The 20748-nt window shown below is 44.0% G+C and overlaps 1 protein-coding gene across 1 annotated transcript; it reads right to left on the bottom strand.

Annotated features, from left to right (window-relative positions):
• Positions 1-4045: 4045 nt before the first annotated feature.
• LOC149749574 (synaptic vesicle glycoprotein 2C-like) lies at positions 4046-20526 on the bottom strand. The gene is made up of 2 exons (XM_089909035.1): positions 20327-20526; positions 4046-4229 (listed from the first exon to the last, which is right to left on the bottom strand). The coding sequence occupies exons 1-2, from the start codon at positions 20524-20526 to the stop codon at positions 4046-4048; spliced, it is 384 nt and encodes a 127-aa protein (XP_089765161.1).
• Positions 20527-20748: the final 222 nt, after the last annotated feature.

Genomic DNA, 20748 nt, shown 5'->3' with positions numbered 1-20748 from the left:
AAACTGTAAGAAATGTGTAGTCCATTTCAGAGTGCCCTACTGTGTAGGTTTCTTTTCATTGTGGCAACTTGACTGTTGTTTCTGTAGGTTTGTACCTTGACTGAGTTCAACATGATATGCGGGTTCATGGAAAACCAAACATACAGCCAACACGCCCTTAACAATCAACCGACTGTCTTTCCGTGATACCAGGTGAAGGCCAAATTCAGACATTTCCGGCTTCAGAGCCTTGAATGCATGAACAAGTGAAGTGCATTACTGAAGAAATAGGTAGAGGCCATTTTGATATTAAGCAGGAAAAAAATGGAGAATATCATATTCTGTTTTGATTGGCAGAGAGAATCAGAAGCTATTCCCATGGAATGCTTTCGAAATGATCCCAGGGCTGAGAAAATCTCAATTCTGCCCTAATCTCTTCATTGGAAACTTCTCAACATCTTGGACTCTCCCTTTGGTCACTACATGTCTTTTCCCACCTCTCTCTTGATATCTCAAGACATCCAGAAATGCAGCTACGCAGTTTGGTGCAAACGTGAGCTTAGGCTTGGTGAGTTTTGTAAGTGAAGGTGCATTTGCCAACTCAGGTGAAATCACTTTAAAACTCTGCTTCTGAAGGCCTAGGTCTGCATAAGGCCATGCTTCAAGAATAAAATGGAGTAGAGTCAGGAGAGCTATGGAATGCAGCCTTTGTGACAGGACTGTGATCAGAGAGTCTTCTAACTGTCTGCATCCCTACAGGGTGGGCCCTTTCCTTGGCAGGCGCTGGGAACTGTCAAACCAGCAGTGAATGGAGATAACGCTCAGGGTCCTAAGAAGCTGGCAGCACAAACAACACAGGAACCACGCTCTCGCCTCTCCCACAGCGGCTTCCCAAACAACTTTCTGAGCTCTTGCATGTTTATCTATTTCCTAATTTTTCAGTTTCTAAACTCAACCTATTTGGTGCTTGTAAAGAAGAGCTTAGCATAAGAAGAAGAAGATAGTAAGATGAAGCTATTTTCGTGACGATCCTCTAGCATCTTAGACTAGTCCCAGTAGCAAACTAGTCCCAATCCACAGATGGGAAAACTGGGGACCAGAGATGTTCAATGACCTACATTCTCCTCAACAAGATCTGGGTCTCATTATTGGTTAGTGGGGGAATTTGGGCGAGGACCCATCTATCTTATCTCCCAGCATCAGTCTTCTGGGTGTAAGATGACCACTAGCTGCTGGGTTCGGCTTCCAAGGCAGCGAGATTAAATGAGAGGAGGTTAAGACAGGAGGGTAAGACCCATTACTGGGGGTATAATGTATAGGACTTTCAGTTTGGAGCAGCTGGATTTTTTCCTACTGAGAGGACCAGTGATAATAACAGGATTCTGGAGCATTCTGGATTGATTCAAAGAGCTATTAGGAAATTTTAGATAGAAAAGGAGTTGGAAATGTAGGAGCCAGCGGGAGTGTTTCCTAGGCTTTCATTTGCGCACATGCTCTCATTTTCTTTCTACTGCAGGTGAAATGAGTTGCTGGCTGCACGTCCGTGTGCCAACAGCCTGCTGCACTGATAGAACTGGGAGTTTGTTTAATCGCATGGCTCTATCTTAATCCTGCTGACCCCAAAACAAGCTGGACAGGCCACACCACATACTTTGGGAAGAACTTGAGCTCTCTCACGGAAAATGCCGGTGATGGGGACAACGAGAAGGAGGCAGGGACACTGCAGGAAAAGTGGAAAAGGTGGTGACCAAGAAGGTTTGTGACCACAGACTGTCCAGGAGATTAGAAGAGATCCCTCTTGGGCCACCTGGGAGGCTTGGATTAAGTGACAAGAAGGTCAAGAAAGGTCATTCTGAAGGGGATGCGTGGTGGCAGGTCTCATCCAGTGCAGTTCTGCTGGCTTATCCCACATTCTGACCTAACCCAGGGTTCAGATAAAATACCACGTAAACCGTGCTCTGGAGATGTGATGCATTTAGAACTACGACAGACATTTGAGACATTTCTAAAAGTAAAGACAGTCCAGTAAGCAAAGTTAACTGCTGCGGAAGATCTACAGACAGCAACACCCATGCACATTTCTCTTTGTCTTTTGAATGGCTTGACGGAGATACACATTACTTTTGCAGTTATTACTACACATGCTACATTCAACTAAAAAACCTGCTCAGGTCCCCAAATATGTCTTTTGTAAGAAGATAAATCAAGGGGTAGGTAGGTGAGGAAATGAGTACGAATGGAAGAGCATACAGAATACGTTCGGGGGTTGTCTGACTGTCATCTTCGTTTGCCAATAATATTCCAGGAGGCAGAGGTGAAAAAAAGTGCTGTTTCTTTCCTGCTTTGTTGATATTGTTCTAATAGATCTCGTCTAGTCTTTATTGATTTTCCTTCTTTCTGCCACCTTTGCAGTTTGGGGTTTGAGTTTTCCTGATGCTCTGGCCCTGAGCCCGCATCCCCAGGGAACCACCCTCATCCGGCCAGCCCCCGACACCAGGCTGCCCTCCCTGTACAGGCCTGAATTACTTCAAGGGAGAGTCGATTAATGGCTTCTGTTCATGAAAGAAGCTTTTCACAGAGCCTCAACTCTGCTGTCTGGAGCTCTCGGAGGATCAGGCGCAAGGGGGGAGAGAGAGGCGGAGTGGTCTGTGGGGTTAAGACATCTTTGAATGTAATGACTATTGGAAACAAAGGCTCTCCCTTCCTGGAGGCCCCAGGGCCGTGGCCTGTTGGAAACGCCTACAATAAGTAATAAGGATAACCCTCCACCAAGACATCGAGAGTTTAAAAAAGGACTATTGTTTTAATATGGGATTTATTCCTGGCTGCTGGTCATCACTGCAAGTCTACCTGGAGGCTTCAGATTTCAAAGATGAGTAAAAAGGACCAGCGTGGAGGAGGGGCAGCCCCAGGGGTGAGAAGGTCACAGAGCTGACAGCCGTGGGAATGTCCTGCCGACCTCTCTCTTCAGGCCCAGGCAGACTCCAGAGGTAACACGAGCAGCCAGACCCACCAGGAGATGCTGCCCTTGTCTGCCCGAGGGCCCCTTGGAGCACAGCAGGCTGTGATTTCACACAGATGCAGCAGCCAGGAACACACCGACCAGTGCACCGGCCTAGCCAAGCCATGCGCATTGCTAGTAGGAAGTCCAATGTCAACTTCCCAGGGGTACTCTAGATGAGAGAGTTTGGGTGAAGGGCAGACTCAGGTGGGCAGACCCAGTTAGAAAGTGGCTTTTTTCCCTTGAATCTGCTACCTGACAAGGTCAATGGCAGCTGGGGGTGGGGTGGCGGGTGGGGATGAATGTCGGTCCACGATCCCCCTGAGTTCTGACTTTCTAATATTCTGAACCACGTGCCGCGGTCACAGACATAATTACAGGCCCTTTTCCTCGTACTTTTCAGAAGTTTCACCGGGGGCTTTCTGGCAGAAGTCCTGCTCATGCAGCTCAGAGATCTTTGCTGCCAACAGCAGAGCCCCTATTTTTCTTGTCAGCAGAGACAGTCACGTTAACTGTCAAGACTGAAAGAGCCCCACCCAGCTCTGTTTGGTGTCACGTGGTTTTTTTTTTTTTTTTTTGAAAGGCCCTGCTGTAACAGCAAGAATTGCTGGGTGTCCTTTTCTAAGTAAACAGGAAATATCACTCTGTTTGAAAAAAAAAAAAGAATCCCTCTTCTCAGCACAAATGCGATAATACGCCAACTTATCTTTCCCGTGAATGTTGAATTAGGAGCAGCCCAGCCCTCTTCTTAGCTTCTGAACCTTCAGTGAGCAGAATCTCCGGAAGGCCCGGCTGACCAGCACATTTAAAAAATCCTTCCACTGATTTCTGGGAGGCAGTAGCATCACAGTTAGGAAAGACAACGATGCATGAAAAAAAACAAACAAACTGCAAAATCACATTTAAGGGGCGAGATGGTACGCATCTAAATTTTAGTCGCAGCAAGAATTAGTGTTTTGGTATTTGACCGCTTTTCTATATCTGAAAAAGCTGGAGCCTTGAGTCAGTCGGGAGAGTTGACACGGGGCAGCAGAAAGAAACACAGGATGGATGGCTTTTTTTCCATTACATCAGGACCTGGGTTCGTGTGTCAGGCAGGCGCAACCCCACCAGTCCTCCACACACGAGCACGGTGGAGGCCAGCAGGATGGGGATTGCTTTGGTGATGCTGACCAGGGAGCCGAATATTAAGTTTCCGAGGACGGCCGCTGCTTTGCACAGTGCATTCAAGAAGCCAAAGCCTGTTGCCCTGCAAAGGACAGAGATATGGACAAGGTTGAGAAAGTGTCTTCCAAGAGTCCAACTTTAGACACAAATGTCTTCTAGGATAATTTTCAAAGATCTTCAAGTAGACTGTTTTGTACGTCCTTAGAGCAAGTAATCAAATATTTGTCAGCACATTTGCAAGTAGAGAACCCCAGCTGTTGGTATTGTTCCTTCAGCCCTCTGTTGACTTTCTTGCCACCTCAACTGATTCTTATTCTGCCCATGAGTTTATTGTGAAGAGAAAGAGAAAGGACATTTCAGGGAGTCAGAAAAGTTACATTAAATTGAAATGTATGACGATGTATTTCTTTAAATTTTACTTTTTACTCCCTATCTCCTCTTAGCTTAATTCGTGTGTGAGGTTTTAAATACTTAAAGTGCATGGAACTTTCAGAGAAAATCAGGGATGACTGGGTTGTACTTGCATCGTTCTGGCACCATGGAAGTGAACTATCATACTCTTGTCCCAGATGTTTTTGGTAGCGGGCAGAAACTGAACCCTGAGCTGGGTGGCCACCAATGAGCCAGTGACACATTTCTTACACCCTCACCAGAGTCCTAGGTGGGAAATCAAGCCCAAGACAATATTACGGAGGAAATCAGATTGTAGGCCCACAGAAGATCTTGTTTAACTCTGCTGACATATAATATGTGCACGTGGTATATGAATAAGACACATCCCATTTCTTAAGACATTCTTTGGAAAAGAAAAATTTTACTATCTTTATGGGTGTTGAATGTAATTTTACTGTGGTTTTCTAGGCAAGACATTTAATTTTGTTCATAAGAGTACCGATACTGCTGACATCATGAGATAATATGAATTTCCTCTGCCTTTATGCCAGCTCCCTGTTTTTTGCCCGTCACCGGGTATATGTGTGTAATAAAGGCACATTGAATGCAGGGTTCACTGTTGGATACCTTTATCCCCCTCCAGAGGGAAATGCATTTTATATACCGTAAAATGCAGCACTTAGTACACATCTTTCTTTGATTGATTTGTAAATTTGTTTCCTGTAGGTTTTCCTTTGGCCAGTCAGAACAACTACTCATCACGACGTATGCTATTCCTAGTGATATTTTCTACAGTGTGTAGATATTTACTGTGGGTATTATCCAGCCATTCCCCTTCCCATACCATAAGAAAGGAATAAGCACCCCTCCCGTGCTGTAGGAACTGAGCCATTGATTTTGCTGGTGAGAACAGACCTAAGAAACAGCAGCAAGCACTGCCTTTCTTTTTTGGCCAAGACACCTAGAAAGTCGAGTAAGTGGCCTCTGCAGTGTTGCAAAGTTGCCAGCTGTTTGGATCTTGGAAGGGGTGTAACAGAATCTCTGATGGAGAAAAACAGGAACTTCTTGAGAAGAGGGTAAGCTCATTTTGTATTCTTCCTCTTCTTTTTGGTTTGTTTTTAAAGAAAGAGACTAGTGATAGCAACAACCACCAGAAAGATAAGGAGATTTAATGTACTGATAACTATTTTCAAATGAAATTGCTTGAGGTTACACACTGAGTACCATAGAAGACTTAAGCAGAATGACGTCATCATCTACCCCACCCCCACCTCCATGGAGAGGCCAGGAGGCCAAACTGTCTTTTTTTTTTTTTTTTTTTAAATTAAAAGACTTTTTTTGAGCAGTTTTTGGGCTCCAAAAAATTGAGTGAAGAGAAGAGAGAATTTCCATATAGCCCCTCACCTTCCACCCCTATTATTAACATCTTAGTATGGCACATTTGCTACAACTAACGAGTCAATGTTAATACATTACTGTGAACTAAAGTCCATAGTTTACATGAGGGTTCACTGTGTTGTGTATTCTATGGGCTTTGACAAATGTATAATGACATGTATCCACCATTATAGCATCATACAGAATAACAGTTTCACAGCCCTAAAAATCCTGGCAGCCACAGATCCTTTTACTATCTCCATAGTTTCACCTTTTCCAGAATGTCATATAATTCAAATTATATAGTATGTAGCCTTTTCAGATTGGCTTCTTTCACTTTTTTTAAACTACATTTTAGTTTCTAGATTCTAGAGTCATAAATTACCCAATGCATCTTATGGTAGTGAGATAAGCTGTATTGTTCTGGGGAAAATGGCTAGCGTGTATGTTGCTGATAAGCGAAAGGGAAACATTCTGTATGAAGAAGTCTCTTGATGACAAAACTTCAGAATGAGCCATGAGGAATTTACATCTGGGTTAAAATAACCATATTTTGCCAAGCTATAAACCTCTGGTACAACTCAGAACAGGGTAAAAAATACAGGCAGTTATCTCCTTTCATTACCGAAACTATAACAGAGGAATAGACGACTTCCTGAGATCTCCAAGCAGCAATAAGAGAGATGCATCAGGAACATCTGGTGTCAGAAGCCGCTAAAAAATACGATCAAATTCTAATTTCTTAAGAATCTCCGTTTTCATTTATCACGCAGAGGCAGTTCTTCAGATAATAATCTGGTGTGGCTACAAAGCACACAGCCTCCTTAAATTACTGTGGGCATTCCAGAAAACATGACTGTCCTTTCCTTGGATAAGTAAATTATTTCTTCAAATAATTGAAGCTGGAGGGTGTGATTTTCTACACACAGGAGACACAGTTGTATTAGAAAAATTATTCTCAAAGTGGTTCTCCCTTGGGGTTATCTGTTTATCAGTAAACAAGCTTTTAGTTCATTTATTCCCTTGTTCTTATTTAAAGGAAGGTTATGAGCTTCTGCAGACATCCTAAGCACAAGTCACTTTGTCATCAAGGCCTTGGAGGGTGACGAGCTCAGAGCTGGCAGAGCCCAATTGGACTTAACTGACTTCCCAGCAGTAGGAAAAGCTACTGCATTTTTTTTCCAGACCAAAGATGTTCTGTGTCTTCTCTTAACCAACAAGCACCCAAGAGGAAGAATGCAATAATCTGTTGTCTTTTTACAAGTTCCATCCCTTGTTCCCCTACCTCTCCAGCCAGAATCCCTTGTTTTCAATTCTTGCTGAACCTATTTATTGAAATCTTTTAAAGGGAAATTCTTTTCCCAACAGTACCCTGTGACTGCAGCAGCCCTGTTCCCCATTCCATTAAGGCGATCCTTCTCCCTGCACCATTAACTCCCTCTGATGCTGGTGCAGGCAGCAGGCTTGCTGCAGTGCTTAGGCTCAGCTGATGGGGGATGGGGTCACCAGAGCATACCCTCACCACAGCTGCACTGTGGCTTCTTCTCCAGGGCCTTCACAATGCAGTGGGTTCTAGTGCATTTATATCGTTTTATACTTTAATTGGTGGCCAGGAGGGCTTCCCTGGTAGCGCAGTGGTTAAGAATCCACCTGCTAATGCAGGGGACACGGGTTCGAGCCCTGGTCCAGGAAGATCCCACATGCCGTGGAGCAACTAAGCCCGTGCACCACAACTACTGAGCCTGTGCTCTAGAGCCTGCAAGCCACAACTACTGAGCCCACGCGCCACAACTACTGAAGCCCGTGTGCCTAGAGCCTGTGCTCCACAACAAGAGAAGCCACCGCAATGAGAAGCCCGCACACTGCAACGAAGAGTAGCCCCCGCTCGTTGCAACTAGAGAAAGCCCACGTACAGCAACGAAGACCCAATGCAGCCAAAAATAAAAAAATAAAATAAAAATTTTTTAAAAAATTGGTGGCCAGGAAAAGGAGACTCCATTCTGGATAGTGAGGATAGTTTTGCCTTCACATCCAGCCTCTTTCTTATTTGGTTTTTCTGACTTCAATGCAGGGTCAGCCCTAGGTCTTTTGAGGCTCCTGGGAAGACGAAAGGGTCACTGAATAATGGCAGCACTTAGACAACGCCTGGCACATGGTACATATGCTGGTGTTAGCCATTGTTTTAAACACTAGCTGAAATATCTGACCCATCGACTGATGAAATTAGGAAAAAAAGTTAAATGTTACATTTTGAAAAGGCCTGAAATTGTGTAGAGCGTAGATCCAGACTCAGCTCATGGAATTTACCTGTTAAAGGGTAAAGTGTGAGCATTCTTTTGGTCTCGTCTAAGCTCTGGAAATGAACTTTTTCCAGACAACTCAGTTAAGTCATTGGCAGAAGTTACTTTAGCATGGGACATTTTGGAAAGTACAGGCAGTCCTAAAATCAGAAATACATGTGATCTAAAGATTCATCTGGGAGTCGGCTATTTAAAACACAATGAATTTAATTTTTCTCATAGAAACAAGAATACAAATGACGGCTAGCTTCCCAGATTAATCTAAAAAAGCTATTTTAACACTGAATCCATCTGAGCAATTGGACTACAATGCTGAGAGCGCTAGAAACCCCTTGAATATTTGTCTAATGAGCAAACTGGTTCTTAATATGGTTCGAATACACATCTCCTATGCATTTATTTATTTATTAACAATCATTCATTAAGCATCTATTATGTGCCTAACACTGCACTAGGTACCAGGGACCCCAAAATTAATAAGATGAAGTCTCTTTTTACACTAAGATAGGTGCAGAGAGATCATGATAACACAACATGCTAAGTGCATTAATAGAGATACCCACAGGCTACTACGGGGCCATAGAGGATGTGAAGTGATCTCCCGCTGTGGGTGGAGACAGTTGAAGAAAGGCTTCTCAGAGGGGATGGATGAGAATAGAATTGGTCTTGAAGGAACAGGAAGAGCTTGCAGGTGAGGATGGAATGTGGACAAAGGTGTTCTCTGGCTCTCAAAATACCCTCACATCTCTCTAAAGTATCTCCGTGGTACCCCACTCAGGTGTACCTTAGACATCTTCTCCAAAACCTTCTTGAGTGCCAAATGACCTGCCTCCCTCCAGTCCCCAAACAAGTTTCCCATTTCCTCCTGCAGCTGTTCTCAACTTGGGGTTAGAATAGCAACCTGGTTGAACTACGGTGCAGACATGTGTAACCACAGCCTCACCCAGCCGTGCGCAAAACATCACTTGTGGAGCTTTTAAAACACAGTGATGTGGTCATACCAATGCCTAGGGCCATGCTCCCAGAACTTCTGACTTTACTGCTCTACTGGGAGTCAAGGCATTGGTATTTTTTAGAAGCCCTGTGTGAGTCTAAGGGGTATCCAGGGCTGAGCACTCTGCAATTCTCCCAGAAATACCTACACTTTTGAATTGATTTTGATTTACTGTTATATACAAAACACAATTACAAAAGCAAAACATCTGCTCCAGCCCTCCAACAAATGGTTTTTTTTTTTTTTTGGCGGTACGCGGGCCTCTCACTGTTGTGGCCTCTCCCGTTGCGGAGCGCAGGCTCAGCGGCCATGGCCCATGGGCCCAGCTGCTCCGCAGCATGTGGGATCTTCCTGGACCGGGGCACAAACCCGCGTCCCCTGCATTGGCAGGTGGACTCTCAACCACTGCACCACCAGGGAAGCCCCAACAAACGGTTTTCAGTTCTGAATTTCCTTTAGTGTGCTTCCAATCATATCTATATTTTTGCAAATCACAGGATTTCTACAACTTTGCTTTCTGCTTTCCCCCCAATCATTCCCAAAGCTGTTTGTTTGCGTTTTGTTTAAAACGAAATGATTTAGCACATAACCATTATTTCTGTAACCATACCATTGGATAATTAGAGCTTTCTAAATCTGGAGGAGCATGAATGAGATTGCCGTGAACACCTTCATGTATAGGACCTCCTTTCTCTGGACGTGTTCATTAGGGAATATCACGCAGTACAACACAGCCAAGGGAAAATATTCACGATATGGTGTGGGGAGACCGAGGGCAACCAGGAGCACCGAGGCCCACAGGAGAGGAATTAACGTCAAAGGCTTCGCCCAACATCTTTTCTTTCCCCTCCCTGGGCCTGCTGTCTTATTTACTCAACTCTGCACAGCTCATTTTCACTAGAGGCAGTTTCTCACCTAACCTGCCTCATTTCCTTTTCTTCCAACTCTTGGTTGGACTCTGGGCAGCCATGAAAACTCTCCCTGCTGGACCAGACCTCCTTCCTGCTCCCCTCCTAAGGGTTGGCTTGTACCAACCGCAAGGCTCTCCTGTCAGGGTTTAGCCTTATTTAGATCCTGGCCACATCTCTGGGGTGGGCCTGTGTAGCCTTTTACATTCACTCATTGCAACGTGCTTCAGGGCTGGCACAGGGATGAATGGGATACTTGTGAAATGAACTAAGGAATTTTCTGATATCTTCAAAATACATTGGAAGTATATTTCTGTAATGGGTAGTTTTTTAAATCAACATTGTTAATTTTACTATTCAAATCTTTATATCTTCGTTTTTGAATTTTATTTATTTTTTCATACAGCAGGTTCTTATTAGTTACCTATTTTATACATATTAGTGTATATATGTCAATCCCAATCTCCCAATTCATCCCACCACCACCGCCCCGCCCCGCCACTTTGCCCCCTTGGTGTCCATATGTTTGTTCTCTACATCTGTGTCTCAATTTCTGCCCTGCAAACTGGTCCATCTGTACCATTTTTCTAGGTTCCACATATATGTGTTAATATACGATAAGTAATGGGCATTTTTTAAGAAAACTGAAGTATAGTTGATTTACAATGCTGTGCTAGTTTCTGGTATACAGCAAAGTGATTCAGTTATACATATATATACATATTCTTATTAATTAATTAATTAATTAATTTATTTATTTATTTATGGCTGCATTGGATCTTCGTTGTGGTGCGCGGGCTTCTCATTGCAGGGCTCAGTAACTGTGGTGCATGGGCTTAGTTGCTCCGTGGCATGGGGGATCTTCCCGGACCAGGGATCGAACCCGTGTCCCCTGAATTGGCAAGTGGATTCTTAGCCACTACGCCACAAGCGAAGCCTGTTTTTCATATTCTTTTCCATTATGGTTCATTACAGTATATTGAGTACAGCTCCCTGCGCTATACAGTAGGACCTTGTTGTTTTATCTATTTTATATATAGTAGTTTATATCTGCTAACCCCAAATGTAATGAGCATTTTAGTGGACATTAGTTGGTCCATGTTTATTTATTGATGCCAGACTATTATCTTGCTTTCGTGGAGGAAAAACCCCTAGTTTCACATTCTGAAATCAGGACAGACTGAATTCAGTTGCTTTCTGATCTTCAAAGGAAGAGAAAATTTGTCTCATCTAAGCAGTGAGTATAGGTGTGTGGTCTGTGTGTGTCCTCCTTAATTTGGGAAGATGGCATCCTGCAAGCAGGGCTTTTCTTACTCACAAACAAGTGGAGGACTTACTTGCAGTTTTGAGCCCATAGGAATCCCTGGGCCCAAAGTGGGCTTCCAACTCCCTCCCTCCCCACAACCACCAAGGGTCATCCTATTGCTTGTTCCTGTTGAAATGCAAATATATTCAGGTCAAAATGGAAGCCTTTGTGTCTTATCACTTATCTGATAAACCTCGCTAGGAAGCGAGTCCCTGGGCCAGGGTAAATGATGACAGAATGAAAGTGAGCCCTGGGAGGCAACCTGGAGTTCGTCTAAGGCCATGGTTGATGGACACGGCTGTATATCCCAAACACTGTGTGAGCTTCTTAGAAACTGATTCCCAGAGGCCCACCCCAGACCTACTGGGATGGTTCTATATGTCACAGACTAGGTATGCCCATGCTGGGAGCCGCACCGAAGGGTCATTACATCTGGGTTTGATGCTAAGGGATCCAGGGCAAGTTACTTTCCCCCCTCTGTGGCTCCTTTTCCTCACCTGAAAATGGAATAAAACTACCTACCCTTGTAGGGTTGGAGGGAGGATTAAATAAGGTTAAATGAGATAATCTGAATACTCAGCCTGACTCACCCTTTCATTTCTCAGACGAGAACACCAAGCTCCAGAAAGGTTCAAGGACTAATCTAAAGTTACCCAGCTGCTTTCTGGTAGTGTCCATACCTGAGTTCAGGTTTCCTCCACATTGCTGATGGAGAAGCAGGAGGAGAGGAAGAAGACGTTTCCAACAGGCAGTGCTGAATGGGGAAGGGGGAGCTGACAGTTGCAGGCTCTGGAGGACACAGGCCGTGGATGGACAAAGTGGAAGAGGGACACAGAAGGGCAGCGGGGGAGAACTGAACAGGAATGCTCCCTCACTCACAACTGGCCCAACTAGCTTACCTTGGAGAGTAGGGAGCCAGACCCCACACAGGGAGGAAGCCTATCACCCATAACCGGCCAGATTGTAAAAAACATCTTTTTTTCCATCTTTCTATCTTTTCATCTATCAGTCATTCACCTGGAGTCCTGGTAGTGAATAAGGAAAACAAAGTCCTGCTCTCAAGGAGCTCACATTCTAGTGGGTGACAGACAGTAAACAAATGTACACCCTAACATCCTATCATCATATGGTCTGGGAGGTAATTTGCTTTAAAAGTACATCAGTATAAAGATAAGTTGTCTCTATACCCATAGAATTTAAAACATGTTAATCAGGAATTAACAGGCCAGAGGTGATTACTTAGGGCTTTAACTATCATTTTAGAAATCTACATGAGAAGGTTTGTTAATGAACACGGAGATCAGTTTTCATTGGTGATACGAGCGCTTGATATGCAGTTGACTAGAATGTTCTGCCCTTAGCACGATGGATGGACAAGCATCCTCCAAGCCCCGCAACCTGGTGAAATGGTACCCTTGGTCCAGATTCCAGACTCTAGAGCCCACTGGTCCTGGACTCTGCTGCCTGCCCAGCCCCAAGCCTGGTGGTCCTGCTGTCAGCATGTCATGTCCATGGCCCTTTCAGGCAAGGGCAGAGAGATGGACTTCCCTGGAGTCAAGAACGGGCTGTAGGGCTGTTTTTGTGACCATTTGCACATTTGGTAGGATTTGCTGCCATTTAATACATCCCCTGGGGGTGAGGTGGTGGGTGAAGGCCCCCCCCGCCACTTTCCACTTCTAACTTCCAGAGACAAAAATGATCTGACATTTGCTGAATGGCCAAAGTGACTCAGGTCACGTAAAATATAAACATATATAATGATATGGGCTCTAAAAAAAAATAAGCAGGGCAAAGGGAAATGGATGGAGTGCAGGTTGGTTAGAAAAGATGACTGAATCAAAGATTCCTTCATCTCAAAATCTTTAAACAATAAGTGAGGTCTTTATCTTCATGGGCACAGATGTAGAATCTCCTCATTTTATATCTCAAACAACTGAGGCACAGTTACGCTGAGTGGTCTTCCTGAGGTCACACAGCTGGCCGGTAAGAGATCCAGGATTAAAGAACTTCAGGTCTGAGCTCCCGGAAGGAATGGGGAACTTCTCTAAGCAAACACAGTCCTAAGGGGAGAGGCTTAGGTTGGTTAATTCTGGGCAGATGTTTTAATTTTAGCTCATCAAGGAAGGGGACCAGCCCAGAGCACTGGGTGACAGCAGCAGCTGCCCAGGATGAGCAGGGAACAGCAGGTGGGAGCAATCGGGGGTTTATTTTCTCATCCTTTCTGAGGTCATATCTAAAACTGGGCATGTGTAAGGGGGGGAGGAAGAAGGAGGCCAGTGGCCACAGAAATCCAGGAGCAGGTTGCTAGAAGAATCCCCGTGAGACAGGCGTGCTGGGCTGAGGGATTCTGTGCAGAGTTGGTGGCCAGTGGGGACAGCCTCGGTTTCATCACTTACAAGGTGGGAGCTCCTTGCCCTGAGCTCCATGGAGGAGGGGTAAGAATGGCTCTGGGCCATATGGAGATAGGAAGTGTGAGCCGGGGAGCTCCCAGCAGGAAGTCACTGCCTGGATGCAGAAGGACACGCAGGCTGGAACTCAGAACCAAAATGAACCAGAGAATGTGCTGCCTCTAGAGATCTTCTTTGACTTACTATGAGTTACATCCCTCCAAACCCATCATAAGTTGAATGTATCATAAGTCAGAAATGCAGTTAATAACCCTACTGAACATCATAGCTTAGCCTAGCGTCCCTTAAATGTGCTCAGAACACATACATTAGCCTGCGGTTGAACAAAATCATCTAACGCAAAGCCTATTTCATAATAAAGTGTTAAATATCTCATGTAATTTACTGAATACTGCATTGAAAGTGAAAAACAGAATGGTCGTATATATGTTCCTTCAAGTCTCAGCTCAGATATCACTCCTTCTAAGGAACCCTTTCTTCTGCTTTCAGAACACCATGTCCTTTCCCCACAATAACCCTGACCACACTATGTTGTGTCCGATGTTCACTTGTCCTTAAGCTCCATGAAAGTAATGACCACAAAGTAATGACCACGAATAGCTTATTCATGGTTGTATCACAGACACTCCAAAAAAAGTTGTTGCGTAAATAAATGAACAATATTAAAAGTCATATTGAGATGGAGTAGACATACTTTTCTTATTCTTCCTACTAAATACAGCTAAAAGTCCTGGACGTTATAAAACAAACCTAAGAAGACTCTGGAAGATAAAGAAAAAAGGCAGAGCAGCTGGGGACCTGGGGAATGGTGGCTTCCTGAATTTTCTTTTTGCCTCATACATCTGAGACTTGGAACTGACGAAGCTGGCAAAAGGAAACACCAACAGGTACAGATTTCAATAACACCCCAACCAGAGCCTGCTCTCTCTACCCAAAGGACCAGGATAGAGGCAGCCTAGCAAGACAGAAAACGTTTAGACAACAACCTCGCTTCTCCAACCAAATACTGGAAAAAAGTGCAACCCAACTGCCAGCGACACCAGCAAAGGCCGAGTGGAGAACCTAGACTTCCATCCTCGTGAACCTGTAATGAGGGGCCTCAACATCACCATTGGGGTGGTGTCAGGGAAGGCTAAGTAGGAAGCTGGGATTTTCATCCATGCTGGCCAGTAATGAGTTTGTCCCTCCATGGTACTGGTTATCTTGAGGGGAGCCTGGACTCCCACCGCTGTGCAGCAGGAATGAGGACACCCTTTCTTGGCTGTCAATGGAGGCTGAGCGGTAACCTGGACATCTATCTCCACCTGGCAATAATGGGGTAGTGCACCCCTTCCCCTCCCAGAGAGATGTCTGAGAATGCCAACCAAAACCAAAGGCTTAAATAAGATCAGAAGTCTCAGGACATAATATGAAAATGACTGCTTTCAACTGAATATCACTTATCATCCGAATAACCAGGAAGAGCTCAAACAGAATGAGAAAAAACAATTGAGATGTCAACATTGACATGACAGAGATGTTAACATTATCTGATAAAACTTTTAAAGCTGTCATTATAATAATGCTTCAATGAGCAATTATGAACACACTTGAAACTCTTGAACACACAGAAATACAGAACACATCATGAAAAAATAGGAAGCCTCGGCAAAGAAATAAAAGACGTAAAGAAGAACCAAACTGAAATTTTAGAACTGAAAAATCCAATAACCAAAATAAAAAGCTTAGTGACTGGGCTCAACGGCAGAATGAAGGAGAGAGTGAAAAGAATCAGTAAATTGAAGACAGAACAATAGACACCATCCAATCTGAAAAACAAAGAGAACATAGACTAAAAAAAAAAGTTAACAGAGCATCAGGGACCTGTGGGACTCTAACAAAAGACCTAATACTTATATCACTGGAGTCCAAGCAGGAAAAGAGAAAGTATTCAAATAAATAATGGTTGAAATTTGAAATAATGGCTCACAAATTTGGCAAGAGATACAAACCTACAGATATGAGAAGCTGAGTGAATGCCAAATGTGATAACCCAAAGAAATCCACACCAAGGCAAAGAAAAAAGTCTTGAAAGCAGCCAGAAGCAACACTTCACCTATAGGGAAAAACAGATTGCTATATTCCTCCCTCTAAAAATGTTGCACTGGGATCTGATGCTGTCTCCAGGTAGATCGTGTCAGAACTGAGTGAAATTTTAGAACATCCAGTTGGTGTCTACTGGGAATTAGAGAATTGCTTGTATGGGGAAAAAAACCCTCCATATTTGGTGGCCAAAAGTCAAGAATTGAGCATGGAGGAAAAAAACCCCGAGCTTTTCCTTACAAAAAGTGTTAGCAGTGGCTGTCCTGCTTCATTTTTCAGGCACAGAAAAGTGCTGCTTCATAAGTACATACAATTTTAATTTCAAATTTTCCTGCCTCTTTATGAAACGATTTAGGGTAGCTTATAAAAGACAAAATTAGGGCTTCCCTGGTGGCGCAGTGGTTGAGAGTCTGCCTGCCGATGCAGGGGACACGGGTTCGTGCCCCGGTCCGTGAAGATCCCACATGCCGCGGAGCGGCTGGGCCCGTGAGCCATGGCCGCTGAGCCTGCGCGTCTGGAGCCTGTGCTCCGCAACGGGAGAGGCCACAACAGTGAGAGGCCCGTGTACCGCAAAAAGAAAAGACAAAATTAATAAAATAGGAATGCAAGAGTGCAAACCAGGGTGAGGAGAAGCAAAGCAAATACCTGGACCATGGAGATGTAACACCGACATAGGCACTCTGCCTCTTGACCTCACAGCAGGGAAGCAAATGTGAGGAATTACTAATTTTTATCATATGAAGTGAAGAGACAAAGCAGCTCCCCAGAGCTGGTCCTGGAACTCGCTGCAGATCAGGTGGTGGGCTCTACAGAGAGGAAAGGTGCACTCTGATGGGAAACGTCCTGTCCTCACTCGTGCTTTCACAGTAAATGCAAGCCAAGAGTATAACATTAAAGGTCAAGTCCGCACTGTGGTTGACAAATGTGGCTTTCAAGTGTTATAACTTTCATAGCATTTAGATTATATGGTAAGTTATGTCCCCCCAATATAATCATTTTCACCGGGATTTTGATAGGAGTTGGCTGTTGAATAGCTCAAGAGGCTACTTGGGGCCTGGAATCAGAGTGTCCTAGTAAGTGATCATTAAGGACAGATTGTAGAAACTGGGCAAGGAGTTGGCCATGCTAAAGTTCTAGTATGAAAAAATCACACCCTATAACCAACATTCTTGTCAGGATGTATTCTATTCTGCTTCCACGGGGAGAAGAGGCCATAGGGTACCTACACACAAAAACAGTTGGGGTTTTCCTCTAACAGCTGAGCCAGAGATCAGGGGAGCCCTCCTATGTGACCCAGAGGAGAGCAGCAGAGATGAAACAGAAGGCTTTAGCCCGAAACAGAGTAGGTGGTGCTAGCTAAATCACCATGGCCCTAGTGATGCAGCTCTGGCAGGTAAGTTCTCTCTCCATCACTTAAGGAAGTGACTTCCTGTACGTTATCTGGTAACATCAGCTTGAAAGCTGGAGAACATCTGCTAGCAACAGCGTGGCTAAAGTGAGGATGCACCTTGCCAATTTCTGAGTCCTGGCCCAGCTGCCATGCTCTGAAACACATCCCCATGCTTTGCTGCTCCAGCAGCAGCAAACTGAACGTAAGAGGAATACTACGGCAGGCTGGTGCCTGGGACAGGTGGGACTCCTCTGAAGCTGACTTTGTCACAGCCATGCCAAACCTTCCTGAGACTGCTTGCTGGTGATCTGGGACACTTCTACCCAACTGGCCTTCCTTCCTTACTCCTCCATGGGGCTCAGGCTTGCACTGCAGCCAGACTGTACCTCCCTCCCCATTTTCTCTCATAACCCACATTTCCTCTAACAAAAATCCGTGCATGTTTAATCCCATCTTGTCCTCTGCTTCTCAGAGGATCTGAGCTAATACACAGGGCAATTTCTGTTTTTACCTTGCTTGATGTTTAACCTTTCCGACAACAGAAACACAGCAGGTCCATGTTTCTCATGGACAGACCCACCTGATTTGTGGCGTTTTGTTTTTAAGCCAGGTTTTTGCCACGGGAGAATACTCATTCTTCCATTCCTGTGGCAGAGGGATAAGCAGCTCATTCATCTCAAATAGTATCAAGCTTTTAAAATGTAAAATAAAAAGGTTACAGGCTATGACACAGCCTTGCTTTAACACTGAGGGGCTTTTTTAAACGTCTAGTTTAGTCCACACCTGGGCGCAGTTTGCAGGATGAGAAGGCAAGCAAGCTGCAGAGTCTTAATCTTGTTTTGGCAGCATCCTAGTCCCGTGACACCCATCCCAGGAGCTTGCCCACAGAAGAGAACTAATGTTTGTTGAAAGAAGGGAGGAGATGCCAGTTATGGGTTGTATGGTTCCTTTCAGAGCGTAAGTCAGGTTACTAATTAGAATATCTGATAAGCAGACATCCATAAGAGTTCCAGATACTCAGCAGGGAGATGGATGCTGGAGTACCTACAGGGTTCCTGTAAGCTCAGTAATGTTCATGAAGAAGAAATATAAGTTAGAGAGTCTGGGTATGCAGAGAATGTACCCACTGGGGCCAATAAACAAAAGGAGGACTCAGGATCAGTTGAAAATTGATATCCCAAATGTCTCTGCATTGTCATAGAAAAAACCCTCCTCCATCTCAAAGTCCAGAGAATGCTGACTCCATCCTCTAGCAAAGAGGGCCTCCATGGTGACGGAGTGTACGCGAAATAAAAGAAGGCAAAGGCCATTTGTCTTCACTCATGTCAAATGGCAGAACAGGCTTCTATTCTTTTCATGAGTCAGCTGCTGAAGCTCCACCCCAAAGCCCTACCTTCTAGCCCTTTTTATGATACGAGGTGCAAAGTCTCTGTGTCTCCATTTTGGGAACAGATGCATAATTTTCTTCCAATAGCTATCTTTTTTTGGTCACTGGAAATGTGTTGGGCTTTCCTTCAACAGACCAGGAAGGTCAAGAGGTATGTTCCAGAGACCTCTTTGTGGTGTCTTAATGCAGGGCTCACGTAGATACTTGCAAATGTAAGGTAAGAACCCTCTCAGGACTGATAAGGGGCCCGGAGAGGCTCCTTTTTTTTTTTTTTTTTAAGCATTATTATTATTATTATTTAAAACATTTATTGTTTTGTATACATTATTTTATTTTATTTTAAATTTATTTATTTTATTTATTTTTGGCTGTGTTGGGTTTTTGTTGCTGCGCTTGGGCTTTCTCTAGTTGCGGTGAGCGGGGGCTACTCTTCGTTGCATTGCACGGGCTTCTCATTGCGGTGGCTACTCTTGTTGCAGAGCACGGGCTCTAGGCGCGTGGGCTTCAGTAGTTGTGGCACACGGGCTCAGTAGTTGTGGCACGCGGGCTCTAGAGCGCAGGCTCAATAGCTGTGGCGCACGGGCTTAGCTGTTCCACGGCACATGGGATCTTCCCAGACCAGGGCTCGAACTCATGTCCCCTGCATTGGCAGGCTGATTCTTAGCCACTGCGCCACCAGGGAAGTCCCCGGAGAGGCTCTTACAGCCTATCGCTCCCTGTTTCATTACTGCTTCCTCATGCTGTTAGCCAGCAAGCTAAGTCATGGACACAATTAAATTCCTTCACTGGTTTCATTGCCCTAGTAACTCCAGCTAGCAACTATATTCCCCTACATTTTCTTTTTAAAAGAGATGAGTAGATGTATAAAATAAATAAGCTACAAGGACATATTGTATAACACATGGAATATAGCCAATATCTTATGATAACTATAAATGGAGCATAACCTTTAAAAATTGTAAATCACTATGTTGTACATTTGAAACATATATAATATTGTACTTCAACTATACCTCAAAAAAAGTCAGGTAAAAAAAGAACTTCAATGCCTTACCTTGTCTAACAAATTAAATATAAATATCCATACGTATACTGAAAAGCCTTCATAGTTCCTAGGCAAACCTGATTTTCCCATACCACATGACAGTTAAATATAATTATAATATTTAGTATATATGTTTAATACTAATATTGGCTATATATTTAACTACATAATACATGTATACATTGCTATAAAAATATCTAGCTGTAAATATAGTCTAACTATAAAAATTGGGAACAATTTCCATTGTAATTATTTAGCATTTAACTTATGATTGTCCCTTCTCAGCAATCATCATGTATCCCCAGGAATGTTTTCAAATTGAGAAACTAATCTACAAACTGCTTTCAAAGTAATAACATTTTTAGGATACTACGTGTAATAGTCAATGAGGAAGAAATAATGTTTTGCCTCATTAAAAAATAAAGAATAAATGAAAGATATGAGTAGAGCCTACAACTTCATAAGCCAGAATTTTTTCTTTTGGATTTTTGCTTTTTGGGGGAAATGACAGTTTGGCTTGTTTTCTCTGACTTTTCAGTGGTCCTGTGGGGCTCAGAGAACCTCTTGCTGGAGGCCCATTTCAACATACCTCCGATCTGTAGGGTACAGCTCCACAGTGACCACATCAAGAGAGTTCCAGGCCGAGATGGTCAACCCATTGTACAGACACAGCATGCCTATCATCATGGATTCGCTGGTGCCAAACCAAAGGAAGAAACAGCTGATCCCCGAAAGCACCATAGAGCCACCTGCCAACGAAGCAGACACGGCTGGGACGTTTCCTGTCATCTTAGTAGAGCAAAGACCCTCGGGGTCTTTGAGATCTCACAGCAAAACTGAATCCCAAGAGGAAGCCACAGCCTGGGTTCATAAAGCTCAGGTACAAGTGTGTTTACTTGTATATAAGGTTTGCGTCTCTAACTACCTTCTGAACACAGCGAGCATGAAATACACATCATCAATCACTCAGCTATGTAAGTAGAAAAATAGACATTAGTCACACATAATTAG

This window comes from Delphinapterus leucas, chromosome 3, assembly GCF_059928025.1.
Source record: "Delphinapterus leucas isolate spDelLeu-1000000601 "Yukka" chromosome 3, BTC_Dleu_Yukka2, whole genome shotgun sequence".
In the NCBI taxonomy this organism is placed as follows: domain Eukaryota; kingdom Metazoa; phylum Chordata; class Mammalia; order Artiodactyla; family Monodontidae; genus Delphinapterus; species Delphinapterus leucas.
This window is presented reverse-complemented; position numbering and strand designations above follow the sequence as displayed.

Excerpts from the sequence above, each read along its gene's own strand:
- LOC149749574 (XM_089909035.1), bottom strand. The coding sequence starts at position 20,526 with ATGACAGGAAACGTCCCAGCCGTGTCTGCTTCGTTGGCAGGTGGCTCT. Across the intron at positions 4,230-20,326 it reads CTGTACCCTACAGATCGGAG|GGCAACAGGCTTTGGCTTCT; the intron begins GTATGTTGAAAT and ends TGTCCTTTGCAG.